Source organism: Lolium perenne, chromosome 4 (assembly GCF_019359855.2).
Source record: "Lolium perenne isolate Kyuss_39 chromosome 4, Kyuss_2.0, whole genome shotgun sequence".
Classification (NCBI taxonomy): Eukaryota; Viridiplantae; Streptophyta; class Magnoliopsida; order Poales; family Poaceae; genus Lolium; species Lolium perenne.
In genome coordinates this window covers 48660596-48677908 of record NC_067247.2, presented here as the reverse complement: position 1 = coordinate 48677908, position 17313 = coordinate 48660596, and the positions used below count along the sequence as shown (strand labels likewise).

General features: G+C 50.5%; 2 protein-coding genes across 2 annotated transcripts; both read right to left on the bottom strand.

Moving 5' to 3' along the window:
- Nucleotides 1-3666: 3666 nt before the first annotated feature.
- Nucleotides 3667-4776, bottom strand: LOC127348355 (BTB/POZ and MATH domain-containing protein 3-like). The gene has a single exon (XM_051374405.1). The coding sequence runs from the start codon at nucleotides 4774-4776 to the stop codon at nucleotides 3667-3669; it is 1110 nt and encodes a 369-aa protein (XP_051230365.1).
- A 10424-nt stretch (nucleotides 4777-15200) lies between these two features.
- LOC127346756 (GDSL esterase/lipase At5g03610-like) lies at nucleotides 15201-16672 on the bottom strand. The gene is made up of 4 exons (XM_051373025.1): nucleotides 16618-16672; nucleotides 16223-16495; nucleotides 15835-16103; nucleotides 15201-15728 (listed from the first exon to the last, which is right to left on the bottom strand). Exons 1-4 carry the CDS (start codon nucleotides 16670-16672, stop codon nucleotides 15201-15203), a joined length of 1125 nt encoding a protein of 374 aa, XP_051228985.1.
- Nucleotides 16673-17313: the final 641 nt, after the last annotated feature.

The following is a 17313-nucleotide window of genomic DNA, read 5'->3' as shown; positions in this document are numbered from 1 at the left end:
TTCCCGTCGGCTGTCCCCTGGCGGACCGGTCGGCGCGGGTGGGATGGGCGGCGCTGTGGTCTCCCTCTTCTCGCCGGCTTCCCGCATCACTCCGGCAGAGGTTGGTGGTGGGCGGCGGCCAGACCCTCGGTCTGCGCCATGCCATCCACCCCCGCCTCTCGTTGGTGCGTGGAGGCGATCTCGGGCTTCTTCCGCGACACGAGGGCGCCCGGGGCAGCAGCCTTGGGTTTGACGGAGGAGATGGCCTCTTCTTCGCCGGAGAGGGTCGGCCTGCGGTTGGTGGTGGTGGATTTTTGATCTATCATCGCCATCCGGCAGTGTGATGGAGGTGCATGGAAGCCGGCGATGGTGTCGCCGGTGGAGGGTTGGGTTGGCCAGCCCGGGATGGTCGCCGACGTGGGGGTCTGGCCTGAATAAAGGCGGCGGTCCTAGGGCCTATCTTGCGTGAAGAGGAGGACCTACCGGAGGCCTGGACTCGTGATCTGGCCGGAGGGTTGAGTTCCGGAAGGCTCCGCCGGCGAATGTAACAGTGCTTTGCCTGGAGTTTGCTGGATCGGAGGTATTCGATCGTGCGCACCCATGCGTTTATTCCGACCGTTTGGTTCTGGAGGGAGCGGCGCGAAGCTCTTTTTCTGTGTTGACATCAAGTGACTATGGATCCATGATGAAAGTCGGAAGAAGAGAATTTCATGAAGGCCGGAGGGGAGGACTAGCTAAGGGAGGTTCAAGTCTCCGCGCTGTTGAGGGGCTTGCTTGGTGTCCGGGCTTCACAGCAGCGGTATGAAAGTGGGGGCGACAACATATGTGAAGCGCAGAGTCCTACCTTTCATTGTGAAAACCCAAGGTCTGGCCTTAACTGGTTGTGCCTGGCAGTGACCTTGGTGGAGGCATTGTTTTGAGAGTGGGGACTATCTTCAGGGTGAAAACCTAAGATCTTTGCTCGGGCGACGACGGTGTTGGAACACTGTTCCCTTCTTGGAGGCGTCGTTTTTTGGAGAGTCTGCAATTCAGGTGTTGTCATGGTGGTGGATGTATTGCTGTTGTTAGGCCCGTGATACTGTAGCGGGACTTTTGTTTCTTAGTTTTCTTTTCCTTTTTTTGGCTGTGTGCATCCGTAGTGCCATTAGGGTGGTGCGTTGTTGCAGAGGCTGGGTGTATTTGGTATCTCTCGATATTAATATATTCCCTTTATCGAAAAAAGAAATTCTCAACCCAGACGTTTACTTATTTGAGGACAGAAGGTGTAGGATAGTACCTGGATCTCGAGACAAACAACATTCATGGACTATGTCCTCATCACATGTCCTAGTTTCAGGGTTTATTATTTCTGACACCCAACGATGCTGAAAATTATCGTGCCTTCCTTCAAGCTTCAACATGTCAGAACGTGGTAGCCAATTGTCGCGAAAAAAATCTCACTTTGGAGGTTGATCTGATTCTCCAAATGGTCCCCCTCTTTAATAGTTCTAGGCCATCAAGAATACCCTTCCAGGTCTGCGACTGATTCTGAATGAAAGTGTTATGTGGCTGCTAGGGTTTGGGAGGGAGAGAGGGCCGGCCGGGGGCCTTTCCCACGGCGGGTGGCAAGAGGGAAGGGATTTCCTTCTTAATTCTTGTTTTACTGTTGACCCCTGCAAAAAAGTGGACACCATCGGCCATCGGACGTGCACTTGCACAGCCACCTGGATCCCATGGAAACCAGCGGGACAAAAGGAGCCCGCACGGCGGCCGGCGGCGGAATGCAGTGGTGCTACGTGGTGCGCTCCTGTCGGTGACACCATGCCTTCTCCCCGTCGAATGACTGTCGATGGTGCAGACTTTGAGGTCACTGCCCGCGGGAGAAACAACATGTCCGCCGCCCGTGGGGGAAACCGCCAGCCCAAGATCCCCGACGCAGCGGCCGAGATCGAGGTCCCTTGCGCAACGAAGCGCAACTTGGAGGAGCTGCAGATCACGCATCTCCCGCACACGCCGACGCACTAGGAGGCCGCGCGCAGCAGCCTGCAGCCTCACCGCCACCGATACGTGGCGGATAGCGATCCAAGCCGGAAGCGGCGACGGCGACGGAGGGAAACGGACCTGGTGGAAGGGCATCCCGGGCGGTTTTGATGTAGAGCCCGGGGCCAAGGTCGCTCCCACACCACCGAAAGGCAGGGACGACGTCGGTGGCGGCAGCAGCCGCTGTTGCGGTGTTGGTGGCGACAACTGTTGTTGCAGCTGCCCACCGAATGGCAGGGACAACGTCAGTGAGGATAGCAGCTGCAGCGGCGTTGGTGGCGGCGGCAGCAGCTGCTGCTGTAGCGTCCCGGTGGGGAAGAAGGTGTCCGGCTGCTGGAGAAGAGGGACCCCCGGCACCGAGGTAGGGCCCGGCCAGGAGATGGTGGACAGCGGCAGCAGGGACTGCAGCAGCCTGGCGTCGGGTGGCGGCGACGACAGCAGCAGCGTCGGCTACAGCGGCCCGGCGATCGCGGCGGAGGCCGCCTGGTGCGTCGGCTGCCACGGCAGCAGCGCCGGCGGCGGCCCGTAGGGACCGGCCAGGAAGAGGCGGATCTCCTGTACAGCTGTGGTGAGATCGCGGAGGGCTGCGGTGATCTCCGCCGGGGAGAGAACGGCGGGGACGTCGGAGTGCGGCAGCGGCGGGTGGGAAGAACTCGGTGGAGGGCTGGACATGATTGAACCCGGGAAAGCTGATACCAAGTGTTATGTGGCTGCTAGGATTTGGGAGGGAGAGAGGGCCAGCCGGGGGCCTTTCCCACGGCCGGTGGCAAGAGGGAAGGGATTTTCTTCTTAATTCTTGCTTGATTAGATTGATACATCCCCTCTCCATATATAGAGAGGTTTACTTGACTCCTAAGCAAGGCTTACTTGACCCCTAAGCAAACCATAAGACTAACGGGCCAGACTCATGACGTACTCTAACAGAATGCAGTGTCGAGCAAATCACCTAAAGGATAATAGCTGCTTTCAAGAGGCGGGCACACATGCTATCTTTTTCGAGAGCACGCGCAAAGCGTGTCTTATCTTTATAGAAGTAGAAACGTAATATACAAGATCAGGATGTTGCAATAGACGCCATGCCTACCAGGGCTTGATTGAACACCTTTAAATATCTGAAACCAACGCCACCATGAGCTTTAGGCCTGGGAAGTTTATCCCAAGCCATCGATCCACCAGAAATTCCGAATTATTTGTGAGAGATCATCAATAAGGCCAGCTGGGAATTTAAAAACTCCAGTGCACATATGCAGATATGGATTGGATGATGCTTTAATGAAAATTCCCTTGGCTGCGGTGGACATGTATTTTTCGAATCAGTTCAGGTTATAATCCAGTGTAATATCCAGTGTCCATGTGCGCACCGACTATAGTCCACTCAGTGATCAAACTAGTACACATTGTATAAGCTAGGTACGTAGCTAGATGCAAGTCTCAACAGAACTCCTTTCTTCCGCAAGATTTTTTTTTAAACACCTGTTCTACTATCAATCATTCAGTAGAACAGGTGTTTAAAAAAAAATCTTGCGGATGTTAAACAACCGTAACTGGATATTACACTGGATTATAACCTGAACTGATTCGAACTCCTACATGAGTAAACGATTATTAGTAGTAAATTTGGATGATATATATGATACTACTGGTACACATGCTCATTAATTACTACTACTACATTATCATGATAAGATCCTTGGCCACTTTCAGGTCAGCCGGAAGGATTCTGACTATCAGCTCCTTGAGAACAGATGGACAGCTCGATTTCAGATGGGCAAAACCATCGCTGGCCATCATGGCCTCCAGATTGGAAGGAGAAGCCAGGAATCTTAAACAAGCGTCTTTGAGATCATGAAAACCATGCTGCTCCGCTAAAGTTAAAGTGGTCGCCACCATGTCAGAATCGATGTGATTGCAGAGTTTCTTCTCGCATATCAGCTTCAGCCTCGCGATATCGTACATGTCTGCCGCTACGAGTAGATGTCCTGCCATCACCACATCTCGAAGCGATTTGCGATTGTTGCTAGCGATCTGAAGCGCATGAGGAACCGAGTCGGTATATATGAAATTGAGTAAAGATTTGAACACATCAGCTTCCATGTCACGGATCTCAATAATACTACCGGCGGAGTTCTCCTTCATTGCGCCGAGGAGTCCCGCTTTGAAGACGGATGACCTAGCAGCAAGGACAGCCCTATGCGCGTAGAATCTCCGCTCACCCACCTGAAAGGTTACATCTGCTGCATCCTCGCTCTTGAGGAGGTCGCCGAGATGCTGGTGCAAGTTGCTTGGAGGAACCACCACAAACCGATCAACCGTTGTTTCTTCGCTCATCGGGATGTCTTTCATGACCGTGATAACGCACATGATGGTCAAACAGTCGTCTTTCACATGCACCGATTCCTCCAGACCAGCCATCTTGACGAATCCAGCGTGGAATGCTGTTTCGCTTCTCAGGATACGTACAGGGTCTGTATAGCTAACTGAAGGCACCGCCGGTTCTCCGTTCTTGTCGAGAACGCTGAGCGTGAATTTCCCCTTCACATCTTCGGCCTCGGCGGAATCAAGAAACAGACCCACACTTGTGTAACGGGTAAACCAACGGCCGTTCAGGTAAAAGTTCAAGTACCATCTGTGGCCTCCAGAACTGAAGGGGGCACAAGTCACGTACTCTTCGGTCTTGAGTAGCGCCTTGGATCTCGAGTATCCATCTATCTTGAACACATACGAACCTTCCTCCTGTCCAGCTACAAGGGTAGCAGAAATCTTGCGATGCTCTGCCATCGTTGGTCGAGGTGTGCCGTGGGATTCGGCTAGAGGCACCTGATCTCGTACAGAAAGCTTACAAAGTTTCACGTGTATATACAGTATACACGCACGATCAGCGCTGCTTGGCAACACCCTGGGAAACGGACCTGTAGTCCAGCTCCAACTCCACCACCCGGCCTGAAACTCCCATATGAACTTTTAGTATTGGTATATAGTATCATACGGCTAAGCAATTGCTAGGTAGCTCATTGAATCCTAGCCGGACTTGTACTAGATTAGGCACGAACCAAATAATTCTTTATTGTTAGAGTATATCACGTCTAGCCTATATTTGGTAGTTTAAGATTGTAACCTAGATCTATCTCTACTAGGCTTCTTGCCCTCCAAATCTTCTCTACTATATAAACAATTCAAGTAAACAATTCAAGAGGCTCAATGTAATCCCCCAATTACCGCATATCAATACAATACAATATTCGGCAATCCTTCATGGTATCAGAGTGGTTCGTTCCGCCTAGAGTTTAGCCACCCACCGCTTACGCCGCCCCCGGGGAGATCGATCTCCATGATCTCCGCCGGGGGCATCCAATCTCGTAGGTAATTTCTTATTTAGATTAGTTTCTTCGTTTAGCAAATTTCGTTTATTTTTCTCTTAGATCTGTTTCTCCTTAGCCACCAACATATATTGATTACTTTGATTGCCGTCGGTGCAATTCTGCACGGACAGCCTTAAGTCGTTCAGCCGGCCGGCCGCGAGCCGCACATCCGGCGAATCTTGTATTGTATTGTATTGATATGCGATAATTGGTGATTACATTGAGCCTCTTGGGCTGTTTATATAGTAGAGACGATTTGAAGGGCAAGAAGCCTAGTAGAGATAGATCTAAGTTACAATCTTAAACTACCAAATATAGCCTAGACGTGATATACTCTAACATTTATGTCGTTGACGCTTTTGGTTAAGTGTTTATGTGCCATGAACAAACATGAATTACTGAATTATTACAACAAGATGTGTGTGCAAGAGCGTGGCTTCTTTTATAATTTTGTTTCAGAAAGAAAAGTGCACTCCTGTGAAATCTCTTAAAACCAGAAGTTTCTTAAAATGAATAATCCAAGCAACCCCATGGAGCAGACCAGAGCATAACCTATGCCACATGCCTCGGTTCACCCATATATCATCCGGCCAAGCAATTGCTAGGTAGCTCATTGAATCCTAGCCGGACTTGTACTAGATTAGGCACGAACCAAATAATTCTTTATGTCTGAGGCTTTTGGTTAAGTGTTTATGTGCCATTGACAAACATGAATTACTGAATCACTACAACAAGGCGTGCGTGCAAGAACGTGGCTTCTTTTATAATTTTGTTTCAAAAAGAAAAGTGCACTCCCGTAAAATCTCTTAAAACCAGAACTTTCTTAAATTGAAAAATCCAAGCAACCCCTTGGAGCAGATCAGAGCATAACCTATGCCACATGCCTCGGTTCATCCACTTTAATTTGTATCTAGTCTAATATAATAATATATCTAAAACATCTTATATTCATGAAAGTTTATTAGAATACTAGAGAAAGTGTTCTGTGCGTTGCAACGGGAAAAAATAAGTCTATTTTACAGAAACCAACCAACTTCCCGTCTACGCGCAAAGTGTGCCACCAGTGCCTCTCTCGTCAGCTTGTTGAGCCAATCCACCCATAGTTTTTCTCATCATCAAGGTCATTGAATTCCCGTTAACTCTTTCTGGACTACGGCGAGGCACCAGGCTTCGAAACAATGACAAATGTCCAGTTCCACTCTTCTTGCTTTGCGCTATCTTGCAACACCTTTTAAGTTTACGCACGAACTGGCGTCCCGCTCGATGTGCGACAACTCTAACTGATAAAACTCATGCATCAGTATCTCGCAACGTTCTTCCAACGGCCGTCGTTCTTCTTCTCTTTATGACACCTCAATGTTACCATGCACGGGCGGACATCTATGGCAGACAATCATGAGGTGACAAATCATGTTAAGCAACATTACCATGTCACAACAAAAATCATTAGGAACACTCCCATCTTGCGAAGCTGCAAACAAACCCAAAATATGGTTGCAACATTGCCATCTTGTGAACTGTAAACACTAACGTTATCACCGCAACTCCAAAAATATATGAAACAAAATATTTGTACATATCAATTAGCAGAGACAAAAATTTAGCATATATGTAGTGCCTGATTACTTTGGTACCTTTGATCTTTTGAAGTGTTATGGTTGAATTGCAGATTAAAGTGGGCACACCTTTATTTTTTCTGTCCAACCAAGCCCTCTATGACTATTACTATTGAAAGTCCACTCTTCCGCAAACAACATTTTTTCACAAAAAATCAGCACATACGTATGTATCTCGTAACATTTTTGGCCATGCTTCCGTGACACAGTCACCGTAGTCCAGCTCGTGCTACAAATGCTGCAAAAGAGAAGCAAATCTTTGGTCAAATTCATCTAGTCTATTGTAGAAACTGTAGGGTTTCCTGCTCTGATATATGCAAACCACCAAGCGCCACAAAGAGTTATTACTCGAACCAACATCATACAAATTCAGTGAATAAGCATGTGGAATTTAAATCTTGTACACTGATAACCGCAACAGACATCATTTATGATGGTAAGCGAATGGTTAAGTAGTCACCTTTCTCCAAGTAATGAGCCAATTACTTTTGGCACAGTACGTTCAACGATTGTAGAGGATTTTAACTTACAAAAACCTAGCAGAACCACCTAAACTAAACATTAATTAAACAACCATGCTAGTATTTAGACATTGCAAATACATTTTAAATTTTAGAACAAACTAAACATAAGTTAGCTTTGCTTTTTTCTTTTTCTTTCGCAAATACATCTAGAAAGCAGCAAAAATCGTCAACTGGCTTTGATCAATTTTTTTTTTTGCGAACACATCCAGCAAGCAAGGGTAGCTAGCAGCGACCATATCGAGCAGCTAGCAGCAAAAGCATTTGCAGCTGCGCGCTCTCAGCTGGCACAGAAGAAGTGTTGCGTCTTGCTCTCGGAGACCGGCTCCCACGACACGTGAAAGCACCCACGATATTCGCACTTTCGCAGAGAAAAAAAAGTGAGGCATCAGGAACAACATACATACGCGGCTCAGACCAGTCAAAATCCCCAAATCTTCCTGCTCTCTGCTTGCTCTGGACCCGGCCGCCTTCCAACCGCGCTACCTCCGCCGTCCTCGCCAGCTCCGACCGTCCTCGCCAGCTCCGGCCACGCCAGCACCTCCACATCCCCGGCTTTCCTCGTTGTAGCTCAACCTCAACGAGACCGATCTACTATACTGGCACCACATTCCTGTGCCAGTGCAGTACAAACTTCGCACGGCTGGCACGTCTCCAACGCCGGCTACGCCATGCCACTGCCGCCGCGAGCCCTCGCGAGGGAACGTCGGAACGGGTTGACGCTGACAGAGAGAAGCTTGCCGGACAACGCCGTCGATAGCCCGACCTGGCAGCGGCGTTTTGAAGATGAGCGTGCCATCGAGGTCGCGCGGGCGGATGAATACTCGCGTGGGCGCTTCAACAATGTCGGCCGTCGTGCCTGCTGGTACGGCCGCGATGTCGACACGACGCTGCGCCATTACGGCTACCGCCAGCACGTCCACGGTGTCCCGCCGCGCGACCCACTGCACTTCCCGCAGGCGGCGTGCATGGCGCCACGGGCGCCGGCTCTGCAGAGGCCGCCGGAGAGGACCGCCGCGCCTCCTTCCGGAGGCATCGTCATCCACGACGGGGCGAGGCGCGCGTCCTCTGTATGGGCGGAAACGATGCCTCTCCCTGGCTCGTGTTACATGTTTATATAGGGTAGAAAAAGCCTCTACCATGGCGTACATTATACGGTATACATGTTGTCTAACAACCCCTTTTAATCTAAACTTCTATGAAGGTTTAGATTACGTCTAAATTCCTGTGAGCGTACAACAGGAAGAGCTTTAGTGAACCCATCTGCTACTTGATCTTTGCTTGATATAAACTTGACGTCAAGCTGTCTCCTTGCCACTCGTTCACGAACAAAATGAAAGTCTATCTCAATATGTTTGGTGCGTGCATGAAAAACAGGATTGGCAGACAGGAACGTAGCACCCAAGTTGTCACACCATAAGCAAGACCTTTCTGTCAGTCGTACACCAAGCTCACGAAGAAGGGACTCAACCCAAATAAGCTCAGTTGTGGCATTAGCTAAAGCCTTGTATTCTGCTTCTGTACTTGACTGAGATACTGTTGGTTGCTTTCGAGAACTCCATGAGACCAGATTTGGTCCAACGAAAATGGCAAAACCTCCAGTGGATCTTTTGTCATCTAAATCTCCTGCCCAGTCTGCATCTGTGAAAGCACTCAACAACGTAGAACGTGACCTCTGAAATGTAATACCAAGATGGGCAGTATTGGACACATAGCGAAGAATCCTCTTAACTGCAGTCCAATGAGATGTCATGAGAGTATGCAAGTACTGACACACTTTGTTGACTGAAAATGATATATCAGGACGAGTCAATGTGAGATACTGAAGAGCTCCCACAATGCTGCGATATTTTGAGCTATCTTCAGTGCCCAATGGCTCCCCCTCAGTGAGAGATAGCTTATCCGTGGAGGAGAGGGGGGTGGGCAAGGCCTTGCAGTCTTTCATACCAACTCTTTCAAGAAGATCAAGAGCATACTTTTGTTGTGTGAGAACCAGTCCACGGGGAGAACGTGTTACCTCAATGCCAAGAAAGAAGGACAGTTCACCAAGATCCTTGATGGCAAAATGAACATTGAGGTCCTTGAGAAGAATATCTATAGCTGCATCTGAGGAACTGGTCACAACAATATCATCAACATATACCAGGACATAGATCATAATGGTGGAGTTGTGATATATAAAGAGAGATGTATCAGTCTTGGAGGGAAGAAAACCAAGATCATGAAGCTTGGAACTCAGCCTTGAGAACCAAGCACGAGGGGCCTGCTTCAAACCATATAGTGCTTTATCAAGCCTGCATATGTAAGTTGGAGCATCAGGATTTTCAAAGCCAGGGGGTTGTCGCATATAAACTTCCTCTTCCAGAACACCATGTAAGAACGCGTTCTTGACATCTAGCTGCCGAAGACTCCAGCCTCTGGAAACAGAAAGGGCCAGAACAGTGCGAATGGTAGCTATTTTAACAATAGGGCTAAAGGTATCTTCATAATCAATGCCAAACCTTTGCTTGAATCCCTTGGCAACATGCCGAGCCTTATACCTGTCAATAGTGCCATTAGAATTTCTTTTGATGCGATATACGTATTTGCAGTCAATCAAGTTCTTGTGCTTGGCAGGAGGAACAAGATGCCATGTATGATTATTCAAAAGAGCAGTATATTCTTCCTCCATTGCAACCCGCCATTGAGGATGTGAAAGAGCTTCAGACAAATGTTGAGGTTCTCCTGAAGATGTGAGTAATCCATAGCGCACGGTACCATCCTTATAAATTTTTGGCTTACGAAAACCTTGTTGTAGACGTGTACGCATTCCCGGCGCAGAGGAGGCCACAGGCGCTGGTGCTGCAGAGGATCCCGCAGCAGTACAGGCAGGCTGTGCCAGTGTTGGTTGGCGCGCCACAACGCTGTCTGTCGGAGGCGTGGTCGCGGGAGAGGAGGCAGGGGCACGTGCCTCCTGCGGTGGTTCGGCGCGGGGCGGAGAAGACAGCGCGGGAGCAGACACATGGCGGCAACTGACTGGGCGTGGCGTCGCTGGCGGGCGCATCGTCGCTGTCTCGTCCTAGCAGCCAATCATTGGCGCGACCAGGGAAATCGAGCGGCGGCCGATCCAACGAGGATGGTGAATCCACCTGGGATCGCGCGCCGTGCATTGCCCCGTGGCGGTGTAGACGGGGTAGGATCTTGTTCTTGCTCATCCGGGGCCATTTCTTGAGCATTTTCAGCGAAATTTTCTTCAGACTGATCAAAATCAGAAGCACTATCATCATAGGTTGCATCTTCGTGGTGTACCTGATCATGGTTAGCGACAACAAGCACAATAGGCAAAGGCATGTAGTCATTAGTTTGGGCATCCCCAATAGTGGAAGTAAATGAAGATATATCAGTGGGAAGCAAAAGAATTTCATTACGGAGGCGACAACCAGCATTAGGATGAAGTTCAGCAAAGGGAAAAACTTGCTCATCAAACACAACATCACACGAGATATAGACACTGCCAGTTTTGACATCAAGACATTTGACACCTTTGTGAAGAGGGCTATACCCAAGGAAAACACACCGTGTAGATCGAAACGCAAGTTTTCGTTTGTTGTAGGGCCGAAGATTTGGCCAACAAGCACAGCCAAAGACACGAAGAGACTCGTAGTTGGGTTTGGTATTCATGAGACGCTCAACCGGTGTCTCAAAGTTAATGACTTTGCTAGGGACAAGGTTTATCAGGAATGTGGCTATGAGAAAGGCTTCATCCCAAAATTTTAGTGGCATGGAGGCATTGGCTAAAAGAGACAAACCAACTTCAACGATATGGCGATGTTTGCGTTTAGCAGAACCATTTTGTTGATGAGCATGTGGACATGAGACATGATGAACTATGCCAACATTTTGAAATAAACTGTTGAGTTTTTCATATTGACCACCCCAATCAGTTTGCATAGTTTTAATCTTTCTTTCAAACTTTCGTTCAACATATTTCTAAAAATTAAGAAAAACTTGATACACTTCAGATCGTTTCTTAAGCAAGTAAATCCAGGTGAACTTGCTAAAATCATCAATAAAACTGACATAATACTCATGTTTACCAGCAGAAGCAGGTACTGGACCCCATACATCAGAAAACACTTGTTCAAGAGGAACTATAGAGACACTAGTAGATACAGGGTATGGTAACTGGTGACTCTTAGCTAACTGACAAGCATCACAGACATAGGGATTTATTTCTGGCGAATAAGATAGTTCATTTTTCCTAATTGTTTGATGCACCACAAAGGATGATGGATGGCCTAGACGACGATGCCATGTGGATGAAGATGGCTTTATTGTGCTGAAAGCTTCCTTGCGCCCCCACTATAAACTGGAAGTAGAGGGTAAAGACCACCAAGACATGGACCCTTAAACAGAACCTCCCTTGTGGCCCGATCCTTAATCAAAAAGAAAAAAAAAGGATGAAACTCAATGAAAACGCCGTTGTCAAGTGTAAGTTTATGAACGGAAAGCAAGTTTTTAGAGGCACTTGGAACATGTAAGATGTTGTTTAGATGCAAGGAACTATATGGGGTATGCAAAACTGAATGACCAACATGAGAGATTTGCATACCATGACCATTGGCCGTGTTGACATTGTCGCGGCCCTTGTACTTCTCCTGGGTGGTGAGTTTGCTTAGCTCGCTGGTGATGTGGTCTGTGGCACCTGTGTCGGTGTACCAGTTCGTATCGACTCCATAAGAGGCAGCATTGGCAGATTTGTCCTGGCGGTCCACTTCATCATCAGAATCCTCCTTGTTGCGGTCTTGATAACGCCACCAACACTCGTTGGCGGGATGGCCATGAATAGTACAAATTTGACAGGTAACATCAACAAACGGAGTGGGTGCGGGGGACTGCCGGCAGCGACCACCATCACGCCGGGGTCCATCATCACGACGGCGCCAAGTGGAGTCATCACGGCGACGGACGCCACCATCATCACGATGGTCGCCGCGTCCACGGGGACCACGATCATCGTCACGATCGCGGCGATTGCCATTGCCACGATCATCATCGCGGCTTGGTGCACGGTCGTCATCACGGTGGAAGCCACGATCAGCATCGCGGCGGTAGCCACCGTCGCCACGACCGCGAGGGCCGCGATCATCATCATCATCAGTGCGTCCTCGAGGACGTGAGTCACCCTGGCCACGACGAACCTGGTTGACAGAGGAGGTGAAGCTGTCGCCTGTGTCCTGGAGCATGGAATGACGAAGATCATGAGCGGTTAACTGATCGTAAAGTTTATCAACAGTGATACCAGGATGTCCATTAGCGGAGGCGACGGCGTCATTGTATGTTCTGTCAAGGCCATTGAGAAGGTAGGTGATGAGTTCACTCTCATCGAGGGTTTTGTCGAGGGCGACCAGCTCGGATGCATAGCCCTTCATCTTGGCGAAGAACTGCGCCATGGTCATGGAGGACTTCTTGGTGTTGTTGAGGGCTCCACGCAGCGCGTTCACCTTGGCAGGAGACGCGGTGGAGAACATGCGCGTGATGGCGTCCCAGGCGGCTTCGGTGGTCTCAAGGCCGAAGATGTGGGGAAGGAGCTCCGGCGAGAGCGACTGCAACAGGTAGCTTACGACTGCTTGGTCACGCGCCATCCATGCAGCATAAGAAGGATTGGTGATGCTGATGTCCTTGCCGTCGGCGTCCTTGGAGGAGATGAGTTTTACAGGTGCACGGTCAGTACCTTCAAGGAGACCCATAACCATGGCACCGTGGATGGCGGGGAACACCAAAGTTTTCCAGAAAAGGAAGTTGGAGCGTGTGAGCTTCGTGGCCGGCGGAGAACCGAGCATGACGCCGAGGGGAACCGTCGAGGAAGAAGCCATCAGATCGGTCACGTTGTCGTTGTTGTCATGGCGGCGTCCGAAGAACAGGGTCTAGGGCGGCGGCAAGGTCGTAGATCGTAGGTTGTCGGTTTTTGGGTCATAGTTTTGGCGGCGGCCGGAGCAGAGGGCTAGGGCGGCGGCAGGTCGTGGGGTTTTTGGATCGTGGTTTTGGCGGCGGCCGAAGCAGAGAGCTAGGGCGGCGGCCGAAGCAGAGAGCTAGGGCGGTGGCAGGGTGTAGGGTTTTAGGTCGTGGTTTTAGCGGCGGCAGTGCAGAGCACCGCAGCGGCGGGTCGTGGAGCGGCGGCCAGATGGGCGGCGGCGATTTTGTGTGATCGTTCGGCGGCTAGGGTTTGGGAAGAGGTGGTTCTGATACCATATGGGCGGAAACGATGCCTCTCCCTGGCTCGTGTTACGTGTTTATATAGGGTAGAAAAAGCCTCTACCATGGCGTACATTATACAGTATACATGTTGTCTAACACTCTGCTCCGGCCCGTCGGACGACGGGGTCGGGCCACCACCACTGCCTCAAGGAGGAGGACGCCACGGCCTCGCCACCGCTTCCGTCGGCGAAGAAGAAATGGTGGGAGAAGGAGGCCGAGGCGCAGGCGGCCCTCCGTGGTGATGATGACGAGGGGGTGGGCGGGGGGGGGGGGGGGGTGGGGGGTTCCCCAGCACGAACTTCATTGTCAGCCGCTCCGTAGATGAAGACTACCGGCATATCGCGATCGACCCGCGGCAGGCGGCGGTGTAGTCCGCCAGGGACCACAGCGCCAACTTCGTCGACCTCGATGGGCTTTCCGAGCTGCCAGCGCCAAAGGAGGAGAAGGCCGACAAGGACGACAGCTGGTCCTTCGGGGCATCCAACGATGACGGCGACGACCTGGACTTCAGCGCTTCGACTCCCAACGCCATTAGATGTTTTTTTTAAGTTTAAATTCGCGTTAAGTTTGTACAAATTTCATTCGAAGTTCATATGAATATCGTTTTGAAATTTGATTTTACTATCGGGGCCTCCGGTTTGAGGGCCGGTGTGGGAGCAGCTTCCCCAAATAGAGGATGCACTGCCAGCGCCCTCCATACGACAGTGCCGGCGCCTATAGGTTTTCTGGTTTTTCTAATTTCTTCTTTGGAAGAATGTGAAAGATTACCCTTTGATTTACCAGAAGCGGAGGAAGAATTAGTAGCAGGTTATCAAACCGAATATTCCGGTATAAAATATGCTTTATTTTATCTTGTTTCTTACCCAAATTTATTAGTTTCCTGTTTATTTGTAACAGTTCTCTACTTAGGTGGGTGGGATTTATCTATTCCCTATATATCCATTTTTGATTTTTTCAAAATGAATAACGCAGTTGGAATTTGTCGGCGCCTATTTGAGAGCCTCGGGTGGAGAGGCTCTACCAATTCGAACTTTTGATTGAGTTGGCTAGCACATTCATCTAATATGTTATTGTTTAATCGTATATCTTGTCTAACTTTGCCGTGCGTCGATACTTTGCCGTGCGCCACCAAGAACCTTTTCCGTGCTTTAACTCTTTGCCGTGCGTGCCTCTTGCGTCGCACGGCAAAGAAGTCTTTGCCGTGCAGTGCCTCACGGCAATGATAGGCTGCACGGCAGCGCCTGATTTTCCCGTAGTGGTTGATTGCAAAATATGTTATCAACCTGCGCAGTAGACATATTTTCGTACAATCACCATACAAATCTATATATTCCGTACATTTTTGCCTTCATTTTAGAGTTGCATTTTTTTAAAAAAAGTTTGTCCTCAATGCTCGACCCCCCTTACGTGTATTTCCTGGCTCCGCCGTTGATAATATATGCAAATGACTCATCTGGAAATCTAACAAGTTACGTGATGAGCCCTAGGAATTCCCTGATGGGTCCTTCGAGCTGCCCCATGACGGCCTCCCACCCGACCTGTGTGGGATTCATTTCGTCCCAGAAGAAGTGGCTGTCGGGGTTGTCGCACACCCTGTAGAGCGGCTCGTCTGTGTCCGGGTCCACCTGGCCGCAGTAGGCCGTGTAGAGCCAGCTGTCACAGCACGGCACCAGCCTGTTGGGGAAGAGATTCACCATATCGGCGTCGGGGCTGGGCCCGACGATCCTGGAGAAGGCGGCGTCGAGGTCCAGCAGGAGCACACCGTCCATGCCGTTGATCCTGGAGAAGGTGAGCTGGTTGAAGAGGAGGTGGTTGTGGAGGGCGGCGTCCTGGTTGGCATCCTCGTCGCAGCCAGAGTAGCCGGTGCGCCTGGTCAGCGATGGCGCGCACCCGAGCGGGAAGAGGTTGTTGACGAGCACCTTCTTGACGCCGATGTTCTGCAGCCGCACCACATTTGCCTCGATCTCCTCTACCACCGTCTCGACAAAAGACTCGATCTGTATGTGTATATATAGCTCGCACATTAGTTAACGGACGAATTAATTGCTCGAAATTATGCCTTGTTGGATGCGATACATAGCTGCACTCATGGTGCTCACTTACGTCGGCGAGGCTGCTGGCGTTGGCGCGGACACGAGCGTAGTCGTTGCCGTCGACGGCGATGAGCGCGAGGGATTGGCCGTCGAGATGCTCTTGCTTGATGTCCCCGTCCTTGACGAGCTTGTTGAAGGTGTGGACCTGCCTGGCGAGGGTCGGGGTGCCTGGCACGTCGTACACGCCGGAGCCGCCGGCGGCGAAGTTCATGCCGGCCGGGCCGACTCCGCGAGTTTGCCTGTGTGCCGGAGGGGACGCGGGCTGCCCTAACAGCATGGCTGCAAACAAGCAGCAGTGTTAATCACAGGAGATAGGACCATAGACATGTTTGCTTGCACAGAACATAAGTAGCTACTAGATCGAGGCATGGGGATGGATCGTCTACGGAATAACGCACCGATGAAGTCGGATTGAACAAGGAGGTTGGAGAAGCGGCCGGAGGCCTGGTAGGGAGGATACCACTGGCGGGTGAGCTCCGAGTTAGGGTACTTCTTGAGGAGGTTGCCGTTGTCGGCGAAGGAGTCACCAAAGACATAGAAGCTGTACCCATTGTAATCAGGATCAGGTTGATCGTTTTGGTGCCCGCCATCGTGGCCGGGGTGGTGGCCCTGTCCGGGCGCGTGGTGCCCTGCTCCGAGTCCCTGCGGCCGGGACGACTCAACGCGAGGTACTGCACGCAATCGACCAATCAAGAGGCCAAGAAACATTATCAGGAGTATGAAGAACAGTTGATCTAGTTAATTAGTATGGAGCATATATGGACGAGATTGAGGAGCAATGGAGCATACGCACCATTTGGAAGAAATAGGAGGACGCAGGCGAGGGAGATGATCGCCGAGGGCTTCATCGTGGCCGGTTATGTCGTGGAGATAAGGAGCAGGGTATATATCGCCGGCAGTGCCAAGTATTTATATGGCTATCTACGTACTCGATACCCAGTGCGAGGGTGTCAGTTGAGATCCCATGTTGCCGTACGGCAGTGCGTGCGCGATCACAACAATAAACAACAGATTTGCTATTTATCTGTCGACTGTTTTCTTATTAGGCAACAGTCGAATCTTTTGCCTAGCCGGTTCATTTGTGAGAGTAGCTTACGCTGGTGGCATGAGGAAGCTAAGGATCAGACGAATTTGGGAAAGGAGAGCTACATGTGGAAGAAGATTGGATGGGTTTCGGTCCGGAGATCCCGCGAGCGGTTGGGATGGCGTGAGGTGCTTTGGGCGGCGCTGGAAGGCAGGAGGATGACCGACCGTGCGTCGCGGAGAGGTAGAGGACGAGGGGGAACGAGAGAGAAGAGGTGTTGTGGCGGATTGGGGCCTCGCGGTGCGCTCGCCATGCGCCCATGCCCCACAGGGAGGCGCCCCATCTGGGGATGGAGACGACCGAGCGTGGGGATCCTGGGAGGATTGCAAGATAGGGATAGGGGTTGTCGGTGGTGTCCCGTCCGCTGGCGGCCTAGGTGCTGGGCCGGCAAGTCCTTGAGATGGT

Coding starts and splice junctions, on each gene's coding strand:
- LOC127346756 (XM_051373025.1), bottom strand. CDS start 16,672: ATGAAGCCCTCGGCGATCATCTCCCTCGCCTGCGTCCTCCTATTTCTT. Junction 16,496..16,617: donor CCTCCTATTTCTTCCAAATG/GTGCGTATGCTC, acceptor GATTGCGTGCAG/TACCTCGCGTTGAGTCGTCC. Junction 16,104..16,222: donor TGTTCAATCCGACTTCATCG/GTGCGTTATTCC, acceptor GCTTGTTTGCAG/CCATGCTGTTAGGGCAGCCC.
- LOC127348355 (XM_051374405.1), bottom strand. CDS start 4,776: ATGGCAGAGCATCGCAAGATTTCTGCTACCCTTGTAGCTGGACAGGAG.